This window comes from Gossypium hirsutum, chromosome D02, assembly GCF_007990345.1.
Source record: "Gossypium hirsutum isolate 1008001.06 chromosome D02, Gossypium_hirsutum_v2.1, whole genome shotgun sequence".
Lineage (NCBI taxonomy): Eukaryota > Viridiplantae > Streptophyta > Magnoliopsida > Malvales > Malvaceae > Gossypium > Gossypium hirsutum.
In genome coordinates, this window is record NC_053438.1 from 71607802 (window position 1) to 71631908 (window position 24107).

General features: G+C 33.7%; 3 protein-coding genes across 4 annotated transcripts; 2 read left to right on the top strand and 1 right to left on the bottom strand.

Moving 5' to 3' along the window:
* Positions 1-2395: 2395 nt before the first annotated feature.
* LOC121214866 (tubby-like F-box protein 8) lies at positions 2396-5741 on the top strand. The gene is made up of 6 exons (XM_041089293.1): positions 2396-2815; positions 2933-3000; positions 3470-3906; positions 4053-4140; positions 4505-4637; positions 4750-5741. The coding sequence occupies exons 3-6, from the start codon at positions 3559-3561 to the stop codon at positions 5456-5458; spliced, it is 1278 nt and encodes a 425-aa protein (XP_040945227.1). The 5' UTR covers positions 2396-2815; positions 2933-3000; positions 3470-3558; the 3' UTR covers positions 5459-5741.
* Positions 5742-6275: 534 nt separating this feature from the next.
* Positions 6276-8699, bottom strand: LOC107908605 (ABSCISIC ACID-INSENSITIVE 5-like protein 5). 2 transcript variants are annotated; one of them, XM_016835821.2, is made up of 4 exons: positions 7725-8698; positions 7545-7616; positions 7257-7286; positions 6276-6789 (listed from the first exon to the last, which is right to left on the bottom strand). In XM_016835821.2, the coding sequence occupies exons 1-4, from the start codon at positions 8427-8429 to the stop codon at positions 6709-6711; spliced, it is 888 nt and encodes a 295-aa protein (XP_016691310.1). In that variant the 5' UTR covers positions 8430-8698; the 3' UTR covers positions 6276-6708. The 2 variants fall into 2 exon arrangements, with proteins under 2 accessions (XP_016691310.1, XP_040945228.1); XM_041089294.1 differs by lacking the exon at positions 7257-7286 and having other exon boundaries at positions 7725-8699.
* Positions 8700-15499: 6800 nt separating this feature from the next.
* Positions 15500-23929, top strand: LOC107908603 (probable helicase MAGATAMA 3). Its single transcript, XM_016835819.2, has 20 exons — positions 15500-15740; positions 15825-15969; positions 16067-16200; positions 16676-16888; positions 17043-17234; positions 17397-17432; positions 17998-18083; positions 18192-18242; positions 18679-18790; positions 18872-18977; positions 19625-19722; positions 20084-20185; positions 20267-20359; positions 20774-20827; positions 21530-21588; positions 21675-21759; positions 21897-22265; positions 22601-22723; positions 22807-22893; positions 23474-23929. The coding sequence occupies exons 1-20, from the start codon at positions 15639-15641 to the stop codon at positions 23678-23680; spliced, it is 2454 nt and encodes an 817-aa protein (XP_016691308.1). The 5' UTR covers positions 15500-15638; the 3' UTR covers positions 23681-23929.
* The last annotated feature ends 178 nt before the right edge of the window (positions 23930-24107 follow it).

Below are 24107 nucleotides of genomic sequence, written 5' to 3' on the forward strand. Positions count from 1 at the left end.
GTGAGCTATTATGTTTAAAAATTTAACGTTTTAATCAATATTTCTGTTAAAAAACATTTTAATTCTTTTTAAAAGGTTGATAGTCAAATTTGACTTTTTTTAATTGAGGCCAAATTTAACTAAAATAATAAAGGTCAAATAGACAAATGGTATAAACATTAATGACTAAATTTGTCATTAGACCAATAATTCAAATTATTTTTAAAAAAATTAGCAGACATTCATGGAATCTAATATGGTTAAAGGTGAAAATTATTTAATAAAGTCTATTAATATTAGGTTTAATGATAAATTTGACCACTAACGTTTACATGTTTTGTCAAAATGGTCCTAATTGTAATTTTGAGCCTTTTTTTTTACCATAAACATTTGTGTGTGTGTGTTTTAAAAATTGCTTTTTCTAACAGTTTTGATGGAAATACCATTAAAAAAATTAACATGGATGATGTAGAATATTTTTAATGATATGTAATTTTTTATTTATGTTACCCGATAAGATAATTACATGTGAAAAATAATAAAATAAATAAATCATACATGAAATTAAAAAAAACTCTTAATTTAAAGAAAATAAACGTAATTATCTAAAAAATATTTCAAAATGAATACACACGTTTATTTACTGAGTTATATAAGTAATAAATTACATCTCATTAAAAATATTCTAGATATGAAATTCCACATCATCCTGTTAACTTTTTCTACAACAATTTCATCAAATATGTTAAAAAAGTAATTTGAAAAAAAAAAGAACAAAAGTTGATGGCAAAAAATTAGGACCATTTTGGCAAAAAATGTAAATGTTAGGCCCAAATTTGTTATTAAGCCTTAATATTAATAATATTAGAGTTTTTTTATAAATTAAAAATAATATTTGTGTTTTCAGTACGACCATTTAACAGTACGCCCATTATAAAGGCTATTGCAACTTTCATTAAATGGAATTTATTTTTCATAAATGTTATGATTGGATTCGAGTGGGAAAAAGAACACATTCAAAAAGGTTACTATTTTCATATATTCAATCAATTTTCTCGTATTAAGGGTGGGTTTGGATGAGCGATTGAGTGCGGTGCGGTGCATTTAGCTTACTTTTTGTTTCATGCTACAGTATCGCTACAGTATCTAATTTCATCATTACCGCTATTTTTACACTAACCTCAAATAAACACACCGCCCATTCAAATTCACCCTAAATAAATAATGGCGAAATTCAATTCAAAGGTGGAAAGGTGGGGTTTTTTTTTTTGTCTAAAGGACAAAGAAAAAAACAAAATGAGATGGACCTTAAATTCCGAGATAATTTATAATGTTTAGTTTCCAAGAAAATGAAAAAAAAGTTTAATTTAACTTTAGTCCTTCTATTATGTCAAAATTTAGGATTTAATTTCTTTATGTTACTTTGACGTAATTTGATTTTTATTTTTACGATATTTTTAGCATATTTAAATTGATAATATAATTAGTTGATGCTTTAAAATGTAGATGTGAGTTTTTTTTTTACTTCAAATGATAATAAATTTACAAATCAATCGAATGCTTATTACTTATTTGAAAAAAAATATTTCATCAGTTTAAGCATATAGATAACATTATGCTAAAATATACTCTAAGTTTCTATATTTTTCGTATTTTTAAAATCTAACCTCTCTGTTTTTATTTTAAAGAATTTGGTCCCTTTACTTTTTAGATTTAAAAATCCAAGTTCAGTTGTTATAACAATGTTGAAATACATTTTTGTTAAATTCGATGATGTTGCATTTTGAAATAATAAAAGAAAAATACTTAGTTGGTAGGCACGTAACAAAAACAAAATGCTACGATGAACCTGAATTTCGAAGAAAAACTTTTATGATGTTAAAAATTGTACTATTTTCAAATTTGAAAATTAAATGTGCTGACTTCATTGAAATAAATGTAAGAGAATTAAATTTCAAATATACAAAGAGTGCAAGGACTTGAAGCATATTTTAATAGATTAGTTTAAGGGTAAACTACATTAGTAGTCACCCAACTATGATTTGATTTTCTTTTTTAGTCACACAACTATGAAAAGTTATAAAATAGTCACTCAACTATTAGTAAATTCATTTTTTAGCCGCCCAACTGTGAAGACTTACAAAATATTCACTCAACTATCTTGGATTCTTCAGTGTTACCATTTTTACATTAGCCAGCTGGTGAAAAAAAATTGAATAGTTGGATGACTATGTTATAACTTTTCATAGGTAGGCGACCAAGAAAGAAAATAAACCATAGTTGGGTTTCCTTAAATTAAAGTAAAAGGATCAACTCTTCAAATTCAGTATAGTGTAGGGGCTAAAATAAAGATTTACCAAAACTTTATGCCGTTTCCCTGAGTCAGATAATGCAAACGGAAAAGTCAAACAGGGCAATTTAGTCTTTGGTTGGTTTTATAAGCCTGCTTTTCAGCTCTGTAGCTCCACGCTCCATTATAAAAATCCCCCCCCAAAAAAAAAAAAACATCATCAACTCCAAAGAAACCATATTAAAGAAAAAAGGAAATTATAGAGTGGCCTTTTTTTTTATCCAATTTTTTATTTTCTAAGGGTAAACCCGTGAGCTGAATTGAATGTGGGTCTGGAGTCCGGATTAAGATAAAAAAAGAAATCATAGAATACAAAGCTTCAACAAACAACACTTTAAAGAACCAAAAAAACAAAAAAGGGACTGTTTTTAGTTGAATAGTTTTTACTTTTGATCCATTTCCAAAAACCCAGATGTTATTTCAATAAGGTTTTCTGGGTTTTTTTTTTGTTCTAGATCTTGCCTTTGGATTTGCTGCATGTTTCAGGTATATAAACATGGACCTCACTTTAAATCTTTTTTTTTTTTTCTAATTTGTAGTTAAAATTACCTTGTTTTTAACTTTTAAGATTTGAATATGATATGGGTTTTTTTTTTGTTGCAGATCTTTAGTGGGTTTTGAAGCTTAAAAGCTATGGCGGTTTGATCAGATTCAGGCTTTGAGATTATAAGGTTTTTTTTTTTTTTGGAAATTATTTTTTGCACTTAGTCTTCTGGGTGTGGGTTAATTCTATAATCTTAGCTGAAAATCATTTCCACTTATGGAGAAAGTTTGGAAAATTTGATTGGAAAATATTTTTTTTCACTAAATATGTACTCTGACTTTAGCAACAATGCTTGATTTAAATGGGGTTTTGCTGCTTAGTCCAGTTTCATGAACAATAATGTTTTTTATTCATATATATGTATGTATGTATGTATGTATGTATGTATGCATGTATGTTTGTATGCATACACTTGAAAGCTTATAAATTGCATACTAGGTGGATTCTTTGCTATTTGGGTTAGTGAAAATGTGTTTTTCCTTGTTAAATGTTTAAAGTTTTGCATCCATTAGGACTGCTAGGGTTTTTTTTTTTCGTGCTGTCTTTTTGTTTTCCCTTGTGGTCGGAACTGAGTTGTTTTCGTTCTTTATGTGCAGCTGCAGACTCGTAATCGTACTTTTATCTGAAATTTTCAGAAAAAGGCATTCTAATTGAGCTGGCTTAGCTTTCTGCTTTGACAAAAAAAATGTCCTTCCGTAGCATAGTTCGTGATGTGAGGGATAGTTTTGGGAGCTTGTCTAGGCGAAGTTTTGATGTTAGGTTGATGGGGCATCATAGGGGAAAATCCCATGGTTCGTTACACGATTTGCACGATGAGCCTGTTGTAGTTCAGAGCAGCCGGTGGGCTAACCTACCCCCTGAGCTGCTTGTCGATGTGATCAAGAGGTTGGAGGAGAGTGAGAGCACATGGCCTACTCGAAAGAATGTCGTTGCATGTGCATCAGTTTGTCGGTCGTGGAGATTCATCTGCAAAGAAATTGTTAAGAGTCCTGAATTCTGTGGGAAGCTTACTTTCCCCGTGTCTCTGAAACAGGTGGGATCACTGGATCAGTTCATCCAAAATGTCTTTATTCTGATTCGAGTTGCTCCTACATGGACATTATGTCGAGACGTAATCAGTTCTTACTATAAATCAAGAGCTTGAGATTGTTTCTCTAACTCTCTTGTTTGACTTTTCAGCCTGGGCCACGCGATGGAACCATCCAGTGTTTCATTAAAAGGGATAAATCTAAATTAACCTATCGCCTCTTTCTTTGTCTTAGCCCCGGTAAGTGTGATTCTGGACTACTGTTTGTTGCATTAAGTTGCCTTCGTTAAATGTATAGATGATCTAATTATGGCTCTTATTATGGTAATGCATATCTTTACACAAGGGATGGCATGCTATAATTTAAGATGACTTAATTTGTTTCATGTGTCTATGAATCACCAATCGGGTTCTGTATCATTAACTTTAGTTCTTTGATATCATTTGGAACCACCATTATAAAGACAAGCTGTTTATGTGCGTTTTGAAATATGCATTTTGAACTGCAGTTGTTTAAGCATCTTTTATTTGTCTTCGCATTCTCTCTGTTGTTCCTTCTAAGCTTACTGACATGTATTGTCTATTTGTTTTTATGTTTTCGCAGCCCTGCTAGTTGAGAACGGGAAATTCCTTCTTTCTGCAAAAAGGACACGTAGGACTACTTCTACGGAGTATATCATTTCTATGAATGCTGATAACATTTCACGATCAAGCAGCAGTTACATTGGAAAACTGAGGTATGATTGCAATATGGAATTCTAAAATCATTAGCTTTTGGAAAGATTATTCATGACTCGTTTAAATTTTCATGTTTATGGAATGTAAAACTATTTCTTTTTCTGGTTCCAGGTCAAACTTCCTCGGCACAAAGTTCATAATATATGACACCCAACCTGCCTATACCTCGGCTCATGTCCCTCCACCAGGCCGGACAAGTCGAAGATTTTACTCCAAGAAAGTTTCCCCTAAAGTCCCTACTGGCAGCTACAACATAGCTCAGATTACTTACGAACTAAATGTTCTTGGTACTCGGGGTCCACGAAGGATGCATTGCATGATGCACTCTATCCCTGCTTCGGCTCTTGACGCCGGCGGTGTTGTCCCTGGCCAGCCCGAGCTTCTCCGTCATCCATTAGAGGACTCATTCAGAAGCATTTCCTTCTCTAAATCTCTTGACCAGTCTGTCGAGTTCAGCAGCTCTCGGTTTTCCGAAATTGGCACGTCTTATGACGATGAGGACGGGAAAATGAAACCGTTGATCCTCAAAAACAAGCCCCCAAGATGGCACGAGCAGTTACAGTGTTGGTGCTTGAATTTCCGAGGTCGGGTAACAGTTGCTTCAGTTAAGAACTTCCAATTGATTGCTGCCACACAACCAGCTGCTGGTGCACCCACCCCATCATCTCAACCTGCCCCACCTGATACCGATAAGATAATCCTACAGTTTGGTAAAGTTGGCAAAGATATGTTCACCATGGATTACCGTTATCCGCTATCTGCATTTCAGGCTTTTGCAATCTGCCTTAGCAGCTTTGACACCAAATTGGCTTGTGAATAGAGAATATTATGATAGAACATGGTAATTGGTGGTCCCACTAAAACCAAAAAAAAAAAAAACAAAACAAAAGATTAATCACAGACTTCAATTTTCTTCCCTTTTTTATTTCTTTTGCCGCTTCTCTTTTAGGGTGACCATTGGTAGGATGAGAAATTGATACTGTTGGTGTTATTTGTAAGCTAATTTGTATCTTTGATGCTATCACCTGAATGACACAGGCTTGCATCATAGTAAACCCTAAATCCTCTTTAATTCATGAATGATTAATCAAGGTGCTTGTTTCTCCTTGTCTTTAACTGAAAAGAATGTTAACTTGAAGACTTAATGAGTACAATGTCCATTGAAATGTGGAAGAAAATAAGGTAAGAACAAAGGGAAATTGCGAGGAAAATGACGCAAAACTTGGCATGGAAATAACAGTGATGAATGTTAAGATGATGGTGGAAGACAGTGCAAGTTCATCAGATCATTGCTGCAAGTTATAATTCTTCATAAATTGGTGGGTAGAAGTATTATGAGATATAGTGTTACGCGTATCTCATTTTAACGTATAGATATTAGTTCATTTTAACGTATAGATATTAGTTTTTACTAGTAGAAATAAATAAATATTTTTCAAAAGGATCAACTTGCTCTTTGATTTAACATATAAAAATTAATTTATTCATTTTTCATATAGAAGCAAAATATTAAAAGTTAAATTGATGTCTTGTCTATATTTTTACATCAGCAACAACTTAATGGCACCACGTTGAGCTTTTATCATGAAGCTATAGATATATAATAAGAAGAATGATTAGAAAGGAAGGCCAGAGTATTTCCACTCGAATATTCTCATGAATATTTTTGTACTAAATAATTTTGTATTAAAATCAGTTCTCTCAAAGCCTGCCCTACCATCTTCTCCTTCTGACATGATTTACACAACTGACGATCAGATTCCTTTTTTTTCTTTCATTTTTATTCACAATACCTAGCCTAGGCAAAATGCATCTCTTCTTCTTCAACACCTTAAAACTTCAGTCTTGCATTGGACTTCCTATGCAAAAAGAAAGTCCCCAATTCCCAACTACTCTCAAAAGATCTTCCACATGGATAAATATTGATCAAACTTGAAAACCAAAACTTTGTTTTCGCCTTTCATAACCCACTTCAGTTTCAGTTTGGTTCTTGCAGTTATTTTCCTATAGCTTCAATAATGGACACAGCATTGACAAAGAAAAAAAGACGAGGACCTGCTTGCTGAACATTTACCATTCCATAGAACGAGCTCGTCTGATAACACGACGCGGTCTTTGCTTCTCGTCGACGGGGACCAATTTCTCCATCAACTGTATTTGGAAGATAACAAGAAGGTGTCAAAATTGGTACCAACCATCATCATCTTTCAAGCAAAAAAGACAATCATTGTTATGTTTCAGCCATACACAGCACATTCTCGAATAGGAACCATTACAAAATAGCAATAAATTATGTCACCATAGTTCATAATTATTCAGCAGTAAGCTGATAAGCTCTTAGCTCATTATGATGTATGATGTGAAAAGAATTAACTCCAAAGTGGAAATGTATATGGCAAGCCTGTTGAGCTTCATGTGAATGTTATTTTGCTAACAAATAAAGAACATCTCCCAACAGTTATCACTGTTATTTTGCTAACAAATAAGAACATCTCCCAACATTTATCACCACATCAATGATGGGATATCTAAGAACTAATGAATTCATAAAACAGCTCAAGAAATCTCATTGAAGAACATAATATTATAGAATTCAAAGATTAAACACAGAGACATACCTGCTTAAACCTCTCCTTGTTTAGCTCAGCCTGCAAAGTACACTGAGAAATCAATATGGAAGGAAAATGTTCATGATAAAGATTCATACACTCATTAACCGTGTCTGGATACTACTTGACAGAAAAACCAGATTAAAATCTATGCATGCTAATGCTTCATTTTGAAACACACCTAATATTAATCAAACATTTAGAACATGAAATAGTTTATTAAACTGGGCATTGGGCTACAACTGAAATTCTTCAATATAATTTGAAATATCATATAGCATAGCACAGCCTATATACCTCTTCTCTTCGCAACCGAGCATTCTCTTCTTCCAGATGTGTTACCATAGATTCCAATTCAACAGTATATGCCTAAAATGTAAACACAGAGAACTAGCTTCAACAATGAGATGAAAAAAAGTACTATTTATCTGCATTTTCTGGGCAACCAAACGGAATTTCGAGAAATGAGAACCTGACCTGTTTGCGTTCTCTAGACCTAGCAGCGGATTCTCTGTTCTTGATCATCCTCTTCTGTTTCTGCTGTGTCGCTTTATCCAAAGGAGGTTCCTCCACGGCGCGTCGTTTACCTCTCCCGCCTCCACCAGCTGGCACCACCACCAACCTCTGATGATCAACGCCACCGTTGTTTCCAAACGTCGAAAACTGGCTTCCACCGCCGTAGATAACGGCAGGCTCCACGTGAAAAACACCTGCACTCACCTGATTAACAACTCCCCTGCTCACGTCCTCTTCCCTAACCGCACCAGCTTTTGTCAAAAAATCCTCCAAAGTCATCTCTTCAAGTTGACCTTCCTGCCTTTGATCGCCTCCGCCAGCCACGATCTCCTTCCAAACCTCGTCAACGGACTTGCTAGCCACATCCTTCGGAAGCGAGAAGCTACCTTCGCGCGAGATGGAACCACCGAGGAACTGCGCGTGGTGAGCGTCGGAACCAGTATTCCCCGTCGTAGACGGCGGAGGAGGCGGTGTCGACGGGTATATGTTTTTCAATAGATCGTCCATACTCATGGAACCAAAGCAGTTCTGAGATCGGTTTTCATTGTTGTTTTGTTGGTTTTGGAGATCAGCGAAGAGAGTGGAGAGCGAAGAACACAGAGAAGGCTGACGTGTCACATCGGGATTCGTCTGTGACGTGGTCGTGATCACCTTAGAAGACGCCATGACGCCCCCCGAATTTTCAGTGTTGTTCTTTTTTCACTTCGTTGCTATTAACTGTCGTTTGTTTTGGGGATCTTTCTTCTTTTTATTTTTATTTTCTTTCGGCTGATTGGATGAGAGGAAAATTGAAACTGAGAGAGAATCTTATTTGAGAAACTCTAATAAGCAAATAGCAAAAGCAAAGCAAAGGGGGATGAGAAGAGACTAGAGAAGAAGCAAGCAACAGAAAAGGAAAGAAAAGTGGAACCTGCGCGCTGCAATAGATGGGATAACACCTACTCGCGGTTATAGTATATAGTCATTAGTCATTAGTCGCGCCCACAGTAAAATGCAGGGTTAGTGACGTCATTTCGTTTTATTATTTTAGGGAAACTACAGTAATAGTCCTTCAAAAAGTCTTGATTTAAATAATAATCCTTAATATTTACCAATTGTTTAATTTTCTTTTTACAATTTTTTTTTGTGACATTGAAGGTTAATTTCAAAAGAATGAGAAAAATATAAAAATCTTGGATTTTAGGATGTTCCTTTTTTTATATATTTTCAATCAAAATTAACTAATAATTTTTTTAATAATCTAATCTAAATTGACATGATATATAAATGTTGAAGGTTAAAGTTGTTACTATACTAATTTTAAAAGTTGTCACCGTTAGCCGTCTGCTGACCAAAAAAGACAGAATTAAATAGTTGAGTGATTATTTTATAATTTTTCATAGTTTGATGACCAAAAAAGAAATTTACTAATAGTTGAATGATCATTTTGTATTTTTTCATAGTTGGATGACCAAAAAGAAATTTACTAATAGTAGGATTACTATGTAGTTTACCCTTAGTTTTATGGGATAGAGTAGCATTTAGTCATTAAACTTAACAACTTTATTCACATTAGTCCTTAAACTTTTGTATGTTCACATTAGTTTCGAAACTTGGAAACTTGTTCCAATGTAATCCTTGAACCTGAATTCCACTAAGGTATCATGATGTGACATTCTAAAATTATGCCACATCACCACTTGAATTTTTTTAAAATATATTTATAATTTCTTTATAATCTTTTAAATTTTTAGGTGATAACATAGCACGATTTCAGGGTGTAATATTGTCATATTTTAATCCAAGTTCAAGGATCAAATTGAATAAATTTATCAAGTTTCAAAACTAACACAGATAAGAAAAAGTTTAGGGACCATCTTTGAAACAATTGCTAAATTTTAGATTCCTAAGTAGCATTTTTATTTTATGTAGTTGAATTTGAATCGATATAATTACTTGTAAAAATGAAAATTTTATTGTGTGGGTGGAATTATAAGTGGAGTGATAAAATATATATGTTTGCGATATGAGATAAATATTAAAATTATGCATGAACATTGGTCTAATGTGTATTTTGATATATGAACTTTGACTCAGTGCAATTATACACACGGAATTTGAATTGTAGTTCATATATATACATAAAACTTTGATTTTGATTCAATCATACACATCTAAATAAATGAATACGTACATTTATTTTCATATTAGATTTATATTTGTGTATGCAATATATCAACATAGAATGGTGCTAATTTGATAATGTCGTTAGTGATATAAAGTTTTAATCAAAGTAGAGTTTCATGTATAAAATCATACAAAACCAAAATCCGTATATAATAATACACATTATATCAAAGTTCATATATAATGTTGATATTTATCCCTTAAGTTTTCAGTTCACATTGATTTTAGATTTGATCTTTAAACAATTTATGTAACACCCCTAATCCATATTCGTCGTCGAAATATGGTTACGGGGCATTACCAGATTTATAGAACAAATACAGTTAATTCATATCATTTACTATTCATATCCGAAATCAATCATATTATCCTTTAAATGGGCCCTCGAGGCCCAAAATATGCATTTAAAACAGGTCGGGACTAAACCGGGAACTTAGAGAATTTTTCAAAAAATCTCAAAAATTTTCCAAAGTGCAAGAGGCACACGCTCGTGTGGCCAGGTCGTGTGTCTCACACGATCAAGAGACACGCCTGTGTCTTAAGCCGTGTGGACATTCGAAATAGGAACACACGACCGTGCCCAGCCCGTGTCAAAATTAGTGTGGTTACTGACTTGAGCCACACGGCCAAGCCATACACCCGTGTGCTAGGCCGTGTGAACATTTTAATTTACATTAATTAGGTGCAGGGGTCACACGGCCAAGTCATACATCCGTGTGCCACACACGGCTGAGACACACGTCCATGTTTCTGCCCGTGTGAAAATACCTGAGCATTCTGTTTTGTAGTTTTAAAGATACAGGGGACACATGGCCGTGTGTCACACACAGCTGAGACACACGCCCGTGTCTCTGCCCATGTGGACAAAATAAGGCCATTTCCAAGCCTTATTTCTCACCCAAACTTGTCTTCCACCTACATTAACATTTAAACACATTCTCAATCCAATATAAATCATTCAAATCAAGCCAAAATAATTTTTATGTAAGACATATCAACACATATGTTCAAGTATCTATACTTACCAAAATACCATATGTACATATAGGCATGTTCTATCAATCTTACTATCATAATCAATATGCCTATATGATTTTCATTAATCATCCATTTCAAACACACATTAAGCGACCATTTTATATATCAAAACATACCATTTACAAGCCATATCAATGGCTAATCCCAACCAAACACATATATGTCATCCTTGACCACTTTAGCCTATACATGCCATTATACTTAAAAGAAATTTTTGTTATTTATGCCGCAATGAGCTGTAAGATAGTGTGATGTAGCTCCGACCAACTTCCAACCTTTACGAGCTTCTGAGTACTATAAAATAGAGTAATTAATTAATGCTTAGTAAGTTCGTATAACGGAAATTATCTTACCATTCATTTACATTTATGATAAGCATACAAACACATTCCAAACAACTTGGCCAAAAGCCTAAGCACATAATCTCACCAAACATGTTAGTTATTTATTTCATGTGAATATTAAGAATAAGGATTAGCTCATTAAAAGTCAAGTTCCATGTATTTCATATATATATATATACAAGTAACGATTTCATCCCTATGCTCGAAAAATGAAATTCTTGCAATTTAATCCTTATTCCAAGCCTAGGCGATTTTTACATAGAACATTTACGGCCCATATATTTCACAAAAATCAGAAATTTTTCATGTATTTTACATCTTTTCTATGTAGTCCCTAAATCACAATTTCATGAAAATTTCCTTTACAAAAACTGTTTATCTATCAATAACCTTTTCATTTCTACCATAAAAATTCATAATTCATGCATATTCATCCATGGAAAAACCCTAATACTTTGATAACTTTACAAATTAATCCCCGAAATAGCTAGATTAAGCTATTACGATCTCGAAAATATAAAAATGACTAAAAACGGAACAATATTACTTACCTAATTAAGCTAATTAAGCTTGCTTGAGCTCTTTTCTCTTAGCTAGGGTTTCCATGTTTTTCTATTTAGGAAAGATGATGAAAATGATGATATTTTCTTATTTTATTATTTTATCATCTTTTCATCTTTAACTTTCCAATTTCATCATTTTCTTTAATTAAATTACCATGGATGAATCATCATACTTATCTACTAACTCCACTTAATGGTCTAATTGCCATATAAAGACCTCAAATTTTGAATTCCATAGCTATTGGATACTTATAACTACTAGAACTCAACTTTTACATTTTATGCAATTTGGTCCTTTATTAAATTAGACATGTAATCGGTAAAATTTTCTTAATGAAATTTTCATACATTACTCCTATCATGATGCAGACCATGCACTAATATTAAAATAATTTTCTTTTTGACTCGAATTTGTGGTCTCGAAACTACTGTTTCGATTTCACTGAAAACGGGTTGTTACAATTTATGCCCAACTCATGGAAAAAAACAAATTATAATATTAATCAAGTAAAATATTATAAATTTTAAATGTAATATTGAAATGCCTACAATTAACTCAAATTACTGATTGAGTCTTAGTTCGATTGGCATCAGTATTGTTGCCGGTACAGGAGAATGTGAGTTCGAGTGTGCTGAAGTGTATTATGCGAGACTATGGATAATTCTAAGCATGGTATCAAAAGAACAAATATGATAACAATCATATTTACAATTTGGGACTCGCCCAAGGGTTGGTTTGAAAGTTAAAATAAATAGAGATATAAACTTATGCAACACTAAAATAAATAAGTAAATTCTCCTTTAAAAAACTAAATTATAAGTTTGAGAATAGTAAAAGGATCAAAATCAAAATTTGACCTTTATGTTTTCAGAGAGGGAGCATTTGAAAACACGCGCTACAAACTTTCAAAATAAAAAAAGCCACACGTTGAAGGAAGAGCGTGCGTCAAAAAAGGCAAAAAGGCTGGATTGCCGTTTTTATAGTTGAATTTTGCCATCCCGAGACGATACAGTTTCACCTTGGAACAATCCAATAAAAAATCTCTTTGAGTTATTTATAATTATTAATATCCAAGAGCATTTTATTGGAAAAAGAAGAGAACAGATTCCCCGTTTTTATACCACATATCCTATTTTGTTTTGATTTTGACACCAAGAAATAAAGTGATTTCTAGAATTTCTAGAAATCGAAAAGAAATTTCAGAAATTCACTTGTAATAAGAGTTTAGTTTTTCATTACAAAAAAAATTCTTTTATACCAACAATTATATATTGTGGCGGACTCTAATCTAAATAGGGTTCTTTGGCGAAAAGGATCAGAATGAGGAAATGGGGTAATTTAGATTTATCAGGGCTAACCAAGAATTTCAATCTTTGAATTGAGGGTTCGTTCATAGTGTAAGACTTATCTGATATTTTCAATTGTTAGAATTTTTTTTCTTGAATCACTCATGAATTTTTCTAGGACAGTATTAAGGATCTCATGGAAAACTTACAGCAACTTGCCAAACAAAGGCTAAGAGAAAAAAGAGAACAAGTATTACTGGCATAAAATCTACCATTGGATTCAAAAAAGCATATGCCTCGGGCAATTTGGTGAATAAAAAGTTACTGAAAAAAGGGCAGAAAAACAGATACATATCAAATTAAAGATATTAAGACATTAATTAACTTATTATTGTTATTTTAAATTATTTTAAATTAAATTTAATAAAAATTTTAAGTAAAATTCAATAAAATAAAATAAAATCACAAAATTTAATATAAATTTAAAGTATAATGATTAGAGGTGATCATTGACCGGGTCGGGCCGGGCCGGTTTGGGTTGGGCCCGAACAAAATTTTAGGCCCATCTTCTAGGCCTGGGCCCGGCCCAAAAAATGGGCCTAAAAATTTATCCAATTCGGCCCAAAAGAAAATTGCTAAGCCCGAGCCCGGCCCGACCCATATTAAAATTTACAACACAAAAAGTATATATTTAATATATATATTTGATTAAAAAAACTACATATATTTAATATATGATTCGGGCCGAGCCGGGCCAGGCCGAGCCCGTGCCAAAAAAGTTTTACTGAGCCCGGCCTGTTTTCTAAACGAGCCTCGTTTTTTTACCCAAACCCATATTTCAGGCCTATTTTTTTTACCTAAATCCTCCTATTTTTGGGCAGGTCATCGGGCCGGGCCAGACCGCCCAACCCATGATCACCTCTAATAATGATAAATTTATCTCTAATTAATAAGATTAAATGATAAATATTAATTAAAGTGAAGTATAATGGTAAAATTGAATTTCCATTTAAAGTATAGTAACAATTCTGTATATTAGCCCATTTGTTTTTTTTTTACATATGCATTAATTGAGGAGAAATATGTAATTTCTAGTTTGTTGCAAATGGCAAAATAGTCAAAAAGAATTGATGAATCTTTGCTTCATTCTTTACGACTTATTAGTTCTTCACTTTTACCACTTTACGTGTACAATCTTCAATCTCGTCTCACGCACGGTTCCTTTATTCACCAGCACACTTTACATCTGTATCTTCTTTTATTTATTTAGGTAAAAGGATCTAAAAAAATATTTAGTAAAAAAGTAATTTAAAAAATTACTTCTAGTCGAGTCATCAATGATTAAAATTAAATCAATCAAACTCATTCGTTGATTTAACATATGATGGCATGAAAAACAAAAATGCTAACATATTGAAACATGATGCATCACGTGGGTTATTAAATTGATGTGTCATGTTATGCTTATGAAAATTTAAAAAAAAATTTATAAAAACTTTTAGTAATCAAATATATGAAGATTAAAATATAAGTGTGTGTTATACTTCTATCATAGCACAACATGTGACAAGTTGTTAGGTAATTTACGAATGACTATTTGTAAAGAATGGTCTGGAAGTAATCATTCGCGTGGAACGATCCACAGGCAACTTTTCGTGAATCTTATTTAAGTTAACCTATAGACAATTTTCTATACACTCTTCGTTGGAACCACCAAGACACAACCACCTCATATGACCTTAAGGACAATAATGTCAATATAAGACCATATAGTATACTCCATGGCCACAATTGACCTGCAATGACACTAACCATATAATGCACTGTACTATAGACAATGTAATACTATAGAACGAATGAGTAACCCCTTATATAAGTGTACATGAGGAACCAATGATCAACTTTTCTCCCTAGCAACCTTACATAGCAATCCTAAAGTATCCTCCTCCTCCTTTCTCCTTACAACGACACTCCATTTGTCGCAGGTAAATTAACACTTCTTTCCACCATCTTCTCCTCCCTGTCGATTACTTGTATCAACAAAAGTAAATGAATAGATTTATTATTAAATTGAATGTTGATACCTTGGCATTGAATGTAATGTTTATTACTTGAAGACATTACGAGATAAATTGTCAAATTAAGAGACTAATATGATAAAAAAAATTTAAGGACAAAATTAAAAAAGTAACAAATTCAAAGACTAAAAGTTACTTCAGCCCTAATAATAAATCGAAGTCACCAAGATTTATTTAAAAATTGAAAAGCCCATTAGCCGGCCAACCCAAATCATCTCACAACCCAAAAGAAACAGAAAACCGTAACCCAAACCTAACCAAAATTTGGTGCGCAAGAGCCGAGCTCCAAAGCTCCGAATGCAGTGATCGTCGCTTAAACCTTCCCTTTGTTAAACCCACATATTTCCTTCTCAGTCTCTCTCTACTCTCCACAACCGAAGAGGAGGGGGGGAAAAAGCCATGGCTGTGGACAAAGATAAGCTTCAAGAAGAAGCTTCCATTGTTCGTTTTTGTAAAATTATTCTTGGCTGGGACTATTTTCGCCTCCTCAAATTATCTAAAGTACGTTTCTCTCTGATTTTCCGCATCAAAATTTCAATGTGTGTGTTTTTTGTTTTTTTGAATTGTTTTTGGAATTGGAATCAGAAAAATAACAAAGATGAGGCGACGTCGGCTTTAAAAGAAGTGAAGGATAGCTACAAAGACGTTGATGATTATTTGGCTACTTTCGAACCGCTTTTGTTTGAGGAAGTCAAAGCTCAGATTGTTCAGAGAAAAGATGAGGAGGAAGGTAGTGTGTTTTTTAAGTCTCTGTTTGGTTCGTGAGAAAATTTTGCATAAACAATCCTTCTAGTTTCTTTCTCATGTTTTGTTATTAAGCATTGCAGTGGCTGATTGGAAGCTAAGGCTGGTTATGGAATGCAATGAGGCTGATGGATTTTACTTACCTGCGATTACTTATGAAGCTGAGGAGGAAGAATCGATATCACAGAATGACCTTTTGCTGCTTTCAAAAGAGGACGTAATTAATGCTTCATTTGATCCTTGTTTTTGCTATTTGCTTACTAAAAAGTTCCTAAAATGCTAAAGCAATTGATGGAAACTGAGATTATTTTTTATAAAATTGAACAAATTAGCTAGTAATTGTTCTTTGTAAAAGTAAAATATGCGTTTTCTTTTCTCAAAATCATTCAATTTTCAAAAGAAATACTCAAGAAGGATCTGCTTCCGTTTTTATGCTATACTTATATTGGCACCTTTTTTACTTATAAAGTTTCTATCTGTTTTCACAAGTGCATTCTTGACTTATATTAATTCAACTAATCTGGTCTAATAATGGTAGAGAATATCGTTGGTAATCTTAGCCATGTCATTGGTATTCATGATGTTTTCCAGCTATTTGTTGACTGAAGGGGATTTTTATTTTCTGAAATAAGGGAAAAACGTTGAGTGAGATGAAATTGTTAAGAGTCTTGATTAGGCTTTTGCTCTTGCAGTTTAAAGAGGGTAGTAAGAAACTCCCAACAACATATGCATTTGCATTGGTGGAACATAGACAAAAGAATCAGCTTAGACTCAGAATGTACTTAGCTGGCGAGTTCACACAAGTAAATCCTGATGTTGAGAAGAGTTCTGCAAGGCTGGCACGTATGCAAGCCCTTATCACTTCTACTGCTAATGCAGTGGACAAACGATTGTTCAGTATAAAGGTAATAAGATAACCATGCCTTTCCTGCTTTGACCATGCTAAAGTTTTACTTCTGCCCACATTCCTTTATGCATCGAATTCAACATGTTGATAGATGGAGGTGCCAGTGAATCCTATATCTGCAGAGAGATATGGTTAATGCATTTGTCCTGCAGGTTTGTAGTTTATCAACTATAGCGCGTGAATATATAGCTCTGCGTTCAGTTGGTTCTCTTCCTTTCAAGGATTTAATACTTAAAGCAGCAGAAAGAGATCCTGGTTCTGAAGACCAAGCCTGGAAAATTTCTGGATCCCTAAAAGATTATTTTAAGGAGAATCTTAACAAATCTCAACAGGAAGCTATACATGTAAGTCTTTGGTTAATTTATTATGCTCGGTATTTACATGGTAGTTCTATCCTTTATTTTTCTAATTAGTCCATGCAGTTTTAGCTTAAACAACTACTTGTTTGGTTCTACCTTATTATTTTTCTTCTCATAACCAAAGATATTTCATTCTCTCTGTTGCAGGCTGGTCTGTCTCGTAAACCCTTTGTCCTGATACAGGTTTAGCATCTCACTTAGTTTCTTCTTTTTGTCTGTTGGCTATTTTTTCAAAAGAAAGAACAAAAAATGAAGGAGGAGAACTCTTTCGTTCTCTTTTGGCACTATTCTGTACCATTCCAATTTTTTAAAATCAAAATGATGCGGTCATTCTTATAAGCACTGAATTGAATAAGTGGATGTGAAAATAACAGATACGTCCATGCCATATTACAGACCTGCACAGAATTGGTGAGTCGATGAAAGAAAATAGGAGGTGAAGTTTTAATGTATTATCTTTCTAATGTAAGTGCTGCACATTGAATGGAGGTGTAGACAGAAGACTGTATTTTGATTATTTAAATGAATCATTTTTAATTGCATGCATTTTCTTGAGTTCAAGAGCTGCAAAAAATCCTGTATTAGAATTGGGGATTGAAGTTGACTTGTAAAGCCATTTCTCCGGCTCAGTTATGGACTTATAATATATCTTGTTGGAAAGCATTATCACTCTTTGTTACGGCCACATACATTGAGTTATGTTGTAGGTGCCTTAATTTTGGTTAGCTGACCATGTACCTTTTTCTAGGGGCCACCTGGAACAGGGAAGACACAGACCATCCTTGGACTTCTAAGTGCTATTTTGCATGCAACTCCAGCTAGAGTTCATTCGAAGTATAAATTTTGCTTTCTTTATTTTCTTAGATCTAGGGCAATGTGTCACTTTTAGGAATAAACCAACAACTGCACGTATTTGTGCTCATACCTATCTTCTTATTACAGGGGTGTATTGCTTGAGCTAAATCTTGGACCAGAACTACCCATTGAAGAAAAGTATGTTCTGAATCCATCTTTCTATGCCTGCTCCTAATTTAGTTGACCATGAATGTCTTGAATTATTTTATTATCTTCCATGCATGTTCAGTTGGGTTTTGTGTAGAAAGATTTTATGTTATCCTCAAATGGGGATTGATCTTCAAATGACCATGCACCTGAAAGCTTCCCTCATATTTTCTCCTAAGTTAAATGAGATTTTAGAAGTTATCCTTTTGTCAAAGACATGATTTTAAAAGTTTTCCTGCTCTCTAAGTCAATATAAATAGGTCAGGCGATATACGGACTTAAGTTTTACATTTTTCTTTACATAGAGTGGTGGATTTCAAGAGAACCCTTGCTAGTGCTTTTGTGCCTGAAATTGCATTACATGATTGAGTCTGACATGCCCATTTTCTGCTGACCTATCAGACTCTAATGGTTCTGTATTATGCAGATACAAGCATTGGGGACGAGCTTCTCCATGGTTAATGAATGCTAATCCCAGGGATATTGTCATGCCTATTGATGGTGATGATGGTTTCTTTCCTACCTCTGGAAACGAGATGGTGGGCTGAAGTCTTGATATTGGTTTGTTAGCTTCTGACAATGTGATCATTTATCATCTTCTAACTTTAATTGCTCTGCAGAAGCCAGAAGTTGTTAATTCCAGACGGAAATATCGCCTAAGGGTGCTGGTATGTGCACCATCAAATTCTGCTCTTGATGAGATTGTGTTACGCCTTTTAAAAACTGGTATGATTGTTACCGCTCTCTTGTACTTCTCTAGAGAAAATAGCAGGTATATAGGTAGTACTAAAAAACCATTTTCCAACATTCTTCACTGGTTCCTTTTTTCTATTCTATTGTACCGAGCTGAATCATCAAGCTTATGTGAAATGGTTACTGCAGACTAGATTCATAAAATATTGTAGTTTAAAGCATATTGTCGTTCTTGAAACATGGAAACCAGAAGGTTATTTAGTTTGATCACTGCTGTTCTTTAAAAACTTAACCCAGCATTTAACTTGATTTGTGTCTCTCTAGTAAACTTGATGTAATATATATTACAAATTTATTCAATCTTTTGCTCTGTATCCAGTTTTTCAAAAACTAAAATGAAAAGGTGATAGACCAAAGAAGCTAGGTATTCATTTGAAAAGAGTAAATGAAACCAGTTAAGTTGGCTTGCTGCTAGAATAAGGTAGATTGCTTGAGGTAGGTATTCATATCATCGTAAAATCCTGGAAGTGCTTGACTAGGTATTTAATGTTGTAAATTATTTTGGAGGGTGGGATTATTGTTGGTTTGAAAGTTGTCTGAAATGTTTTCAAGTGCATGAGCTTATCATCTGGCTATCATTCTTGATATAGTTATACATTATATTTTTCTATCTTCTACAGGTGTTCGTGATGAAAATGTTCGCGCATATACTCCTAAAGTTGTTCGCATTGGTCTTAAACCACATCATTCTGTCGAGGCAGTCTCCCTGGATTACCTTGTATGTATTCAGTTTAACCTATGGAACTTCATTTATTATTGTTATGATGAGAATACTCCTAAAATTGTTCACCTTGGTCTTAAACCACATAATACTGAGGCAGTCTCCATTGATTACCTTGTATGTGTTTAGTAACCTTCAGAGCTTAATTTATTACTGGTAACGAGCATGGTCACTCTGCATAAGTGTTAGGTTGAAGTTCTTTCAAGTGGAACTTTTATAATCATTAGGCAAGCACTGTTAAAATCATCAAAGCATAGAAAACTATCAATTCTTTCAGAACTTAAATGACATGATGAATTAGTTGGCCAAGGAAGAAGAATTCCTGAAAGGCATCTTGAAAGAGAAATTTCCTTTGCAGGTTAATCAAAAGCGGGAGTTGGCTGGTGATAAGCCGAAACAATCTTCCACAGCAAAGGATATAGACAGTCTTCGTGCTGCAATTTTAGATGAGGCTGTCATTGTATGTTAATCTGATTTGTCTTGATGTCTAAGTCCAATATATATGGTTAAAAACTTAATTGTCTCTTTGTACACTTGGTAGGTCTGCTCCACACTCAGCTTCAGTGGTTCAGCATTGCTTTCTAAACTGAGTTCTGGTTTCGATGTTGTTATAATTGATGAAGCTGCCCAAGCTGTAAGACTCTAAAATCACTTTTATTCTTTTTGATCATGAATGTTTGTTTTTATGTGAGTGTGATCTTGAATAAGCTGCATCAGTTAATCCTTAATCTGTTGTATGCTAGTTTTTCAAATTTTGGACAGAGTGGAACTGTTCTTCAGTTCTCAGGATTTTTTCACGGACATTGGACATTGTTTATCTGTTCTTCAGTTCTCAGGATTTTTTCAGACATTGGACATTGTTTATCTGTTCTTCAAAGGCATAGGAGGAGCCTTTATCAAAAAAACTTTTGCTAGGCAGTCACTAGTACTCATAACTAACAAATTGTGTCCCTAGGAATACATTTGCTAGTGATTTAGATGGTGCAATTCTCCTCCTTTATCCCCATCTTGTGCTTCCATCATTATCTAATTACATGTTCTTGTACAGGTGGAACCTGCCACTCTTCTTCCTTTGTCCAGTGGCTGCAAACAAGTATTTCTGGTATAATACCAATGCTTTTTCCCATGTGGTTTTTTTATTCTCTAGTCTCTACCTTCCAGTTTCTAAATCGTTGAAAATGATTGCTGTATTTCTCAAAGATGCTACAAATACTAGTAATATTTTCTTCATCTATCAGTTCCTTATAGGACATAGGTATTAAGTAATTATAACCTGAAATTTGTAATTTATCATCATTATAAATAACCACATTGAAAAAGCAATGAAATTAGTAAGGTGGTTGAGTTGATGTTACAGTGGAAATGGTGAATTAAAATCATTAAAATAGTAGTGCTGCTGCTGACGGTAATATAGATGGTGCTGCTGCTGTAGGTTCTCCTGTTCTTCATAATGGCAATATTTTGTGATTGTGATGATCATATAGGAATTGAACATGATAGGAAAACATTGACGGAGAAAAGCGGATTATTTCTGAATGACAGCTTCTACATTGATTTTCAACTTGCAAGATACATTTCTAGTTTGCACTCATTATGCAAGTTTGATTTTTCTAGAATAAAGAAAATTGACCTTTGAAACTTGTGAATCTCGCCTCTGAAATTCTTTTGTAAAGATCTTCATTCTACAATGTCTAGAAAAGCTTCACTGCTCACGCACCAACTGTTTGATATTTACATTATCTATTATCGTATTTTCTTGGGCAATGTTATTAGTGCAGTTCATTAATTTAGTAATTTTCCTTAGATAGGTGATCCAGTTCAATTACCCGCTACTGTAATTTCACCCGTTGCTGAGAAATTTGGGTAAAACACTTAATCATGTGCGAAAGGTGACCTTATTTATCTTTATTCCTATATCTTTCTATCTCATACATGTCTTACATTTGAAGCTATGCCACGAGCTTGTTCAAGAGATTTCAGAGGGCCGGTTATCCTGTAAAGATGCTTAAGACTCAGTATCGAATGCATCCTGAGGTAAGATAATAAATGAACATTGATATCACTTATCCAAATTAAAAAAATTATGCTGAAGCCTTATATTCTCTAAAGTATCCACATGATAATCGATGGTTGATAGTTCTTTGAGTGGATCTAATCTATTTGTTGAGCAGATAAGAAGCTTTCCTTCAAAGGAGTTCTATGATGAGGCGTTAGAAGATGGATCAGATGTCGAAGATCAAACTACTCGTGAATGGCACAAATACCGCTGCTTCGGACCATTTTGCTTTTTCGATATACATGAAGGGAAAGAGTCACAACCCTCAGGAAGTGGGTCCTGGGTAAATACTGATGAGATCGAGTTTGTCCTTGCCTTGTACAATAAATTGATAACAATGCACCCAGAGCTTAAGTCGAGCTCTCAATTTGCTATTATAAGCCCTTACAGACATCAAGTCAAGCTTTTACAAGAGAGATTTCAGGAAACTTTTGGGGTGGAGTCCAAAAGGGTTGTGGATATTGGTACCATTGACGGTTTCCAGGTAATCTTCTTGTGCCCTGCTTTCATGAAGTTATGTGTTTTTTTTCTTAGGCACAGCCAAGTGAGTTGTTGATAATTTTACGTAGACACGGATGGATATAGTATGTAGTTTGTAAAATCTATATTCTTGATATCTGGTTAATTTTATCTTTCTTTACTCCTATGAATTTAATTGACACGTAGCAATGTGAAAGTTCCGAAGAGTAAGCTTGATCAATGGCAATCATGTCTCGAACTATTTCATCTGACAGGATACATCTAATAGCATATAGTATCTAATAACTTTTATGCATAATAGATCTATAAGACTAACACATTCTCTGTTTTCCCTTTCAGGGACGGGAAAAAGATGTTGTAATATTTTCTTGTGTGAGGGCTAGCAAAGATAGAGGCATAGGCTTTGTGTCTGATTTTCGGCGAATGAATGTCGGAATCACCCGAGCAAAGTCTTCTGTACTGGTACTACGATATATACTAAGCCTAGTCGAATTCAAAGTTCCGCTAAATCATATACTTTATAACCTTTTTCACTGTTTCTACAGGTGGTTGGTTCAGCATCAACGCTGAAGAGGGACGAGCATTGGAACAACCTAGTAGAAAGTGCTGAGGAGCGAGGATGCTTATTTAAGGTGGTGTTCTTTTTACTAAATCATTTGAAAATTCGTACTGTCTATATACAGGATATAACGTGTTAACCAAATGTTACATATGAAACGATTTTTTCTTTTTTGAAATGAAAATTTTGGGGAAGGGGGATTGGAACTCTTTGGATTAAGTCAGTTATGGTAGGTTATGATTTTAAATATGTAAAATATCATTTTTACCCTCTCTACTTTTTACATAATTATATTATAGAAAAGGTTATGATTGTAAACAATCAATATATTTAATTATTTTCTTTCCTTTCCACCGATTAACCAAACAAAAATGGTTAAATTTATTGTAATTTCCTTTACATTATTAATTTTAACAATCCAAACAAAATAACATATAATCCTTTCCTTTTATTTTCTTTACTTTCTTTTCCTTTATAATTATCAACCCAAACATAGTGTAAGCTGATCAGTTAATTAATTAAAGTACGAGATTGATAGGTTAAGTCGGTTTTTTAACCGAACTGATCAATTGCTCTCTTATACCTTGAACCAAATGCCTAGGTTGAAATGCATGCATAGAGATATATATTGCTAAGAAATTTCCTTGGTGCAGGTAGGGAAGCCTTATACATCATTCTTGAATGATGAATATCTAGAATCGATGAAGGTTATTAACAAGGATGCACAAATGATGGAAGATATGGATGACCTTGATAATGATAATGTAGCAGCCTATAATATGGCCGGAGATGCTGATCAAGCTCCGGTGGAAGACAATGATTATGGAGATGGAGATGTAGGAGGATATGATGATGACTAAACACAACTATCACAATAGGTAAGCTTTTATGCATGCTTTATTCACCATCTAGAATTCTAATCAGAAACCCTTTTATTTTGGTTCTTTGCTTTCATTGCTTGGTTGGCAATCTAAATCATCTTATTAAGAGCTATAGATGGGTTTCTTAGGGGAAGGAATGTTAATAACATTATCCACTTAAAATTTGTCACGTCGATTCCTCTACCGTCTCTTGTTGACCACTTGTTTGGTTAGCCCCCGCTTAAAATATACTTTTGTCAGTAATTTTTTTCTTTTTTTTTTTCTTTAATGTGTAAATATTTATATATATATATATTATAAGAGCCGATAAACGTGTTTTGCACTACAAAAATCTAATTTAATTTTTTATGAAACAATATATTTTTCTTATTAATATTATCTTAATGAGTGATACTAAGCTGAGATT

What these genes read in the sequence shown, in the direction of transcription:
- LOC107908603 (XM_016835819.2), top strand. Translation starts at nt 15,639, where the DNA reads ATGGCTGTGGACAAAGATAAGCTTCAAGAAGAAGCTTCCATTGTTCGT. An exon ending in GCCTCCTCAAATTATCTAAA is followed by an intron (nt 15,741 to 15,824) that starts GTACGTTTCTCT and finishes AATTGGAATCAG; the next exon opens with AAAAATAACAAAGATGAGGC. An exon ending in CCCGTTGCTGAGAAATTTGG is followed by an intron (nt 21,589 to 21,674) that starts GTAAAACACTTA and finishes TTACATTTGAAG; the next exon opens with CTATGCCACGAGCTTGTTCA.
- LOC121214866 (XM_041089293.1), top strand. Translation starts at nt 3,559, where the DNA reads ATGTCCTTCCGTAGCATAGTTCGTGATGTGAGGGATAGTTTTGGGAGC. An exon ending in TCCCCGTGTCTCTGAAACAG is followed by an intron (nt 3,907 to 4,052) that starts GTGGGATCACTG and finishes TTGACTTTTCAG; the next exon opens with CCTGGGCCACGCGATGGAAC. An exon ending in AGTTACATTGGAAAACTGAG is followed by an intron (nt 4,638 to 4,749) that starts GTATGATTGCAA and finishes TTCTGGTTCCAG; the next exon opens with GTCAAACTTCCTCGGCACAA.
- LOC107908605 (XM_016835821.2), bottom strand. Translation starts at nt 8,429, where the DNA reads ATGGCGTCTTCTAAGGTGATCACGACCACGTCACAGACGAATCCCGAT. An exon ending in GGTCTAGAGAACGCAAACAG is followed by an intron (nt 7,617 to 7,724) that starts GTCAGGTTCTCA and finishes TTTACATTTTAG; the next exon opens with GCATATACTGTTGAATTGGA. An exon ending in CTCGGTTGCGAAGAGAAGAG is followed by an intron (nt 7,287 to 7,544) that starts GTATATAGGCTG and finishes TGTACTTTGCAG; the next exon opens with GCTGAGCTAAACAAGGAGAG.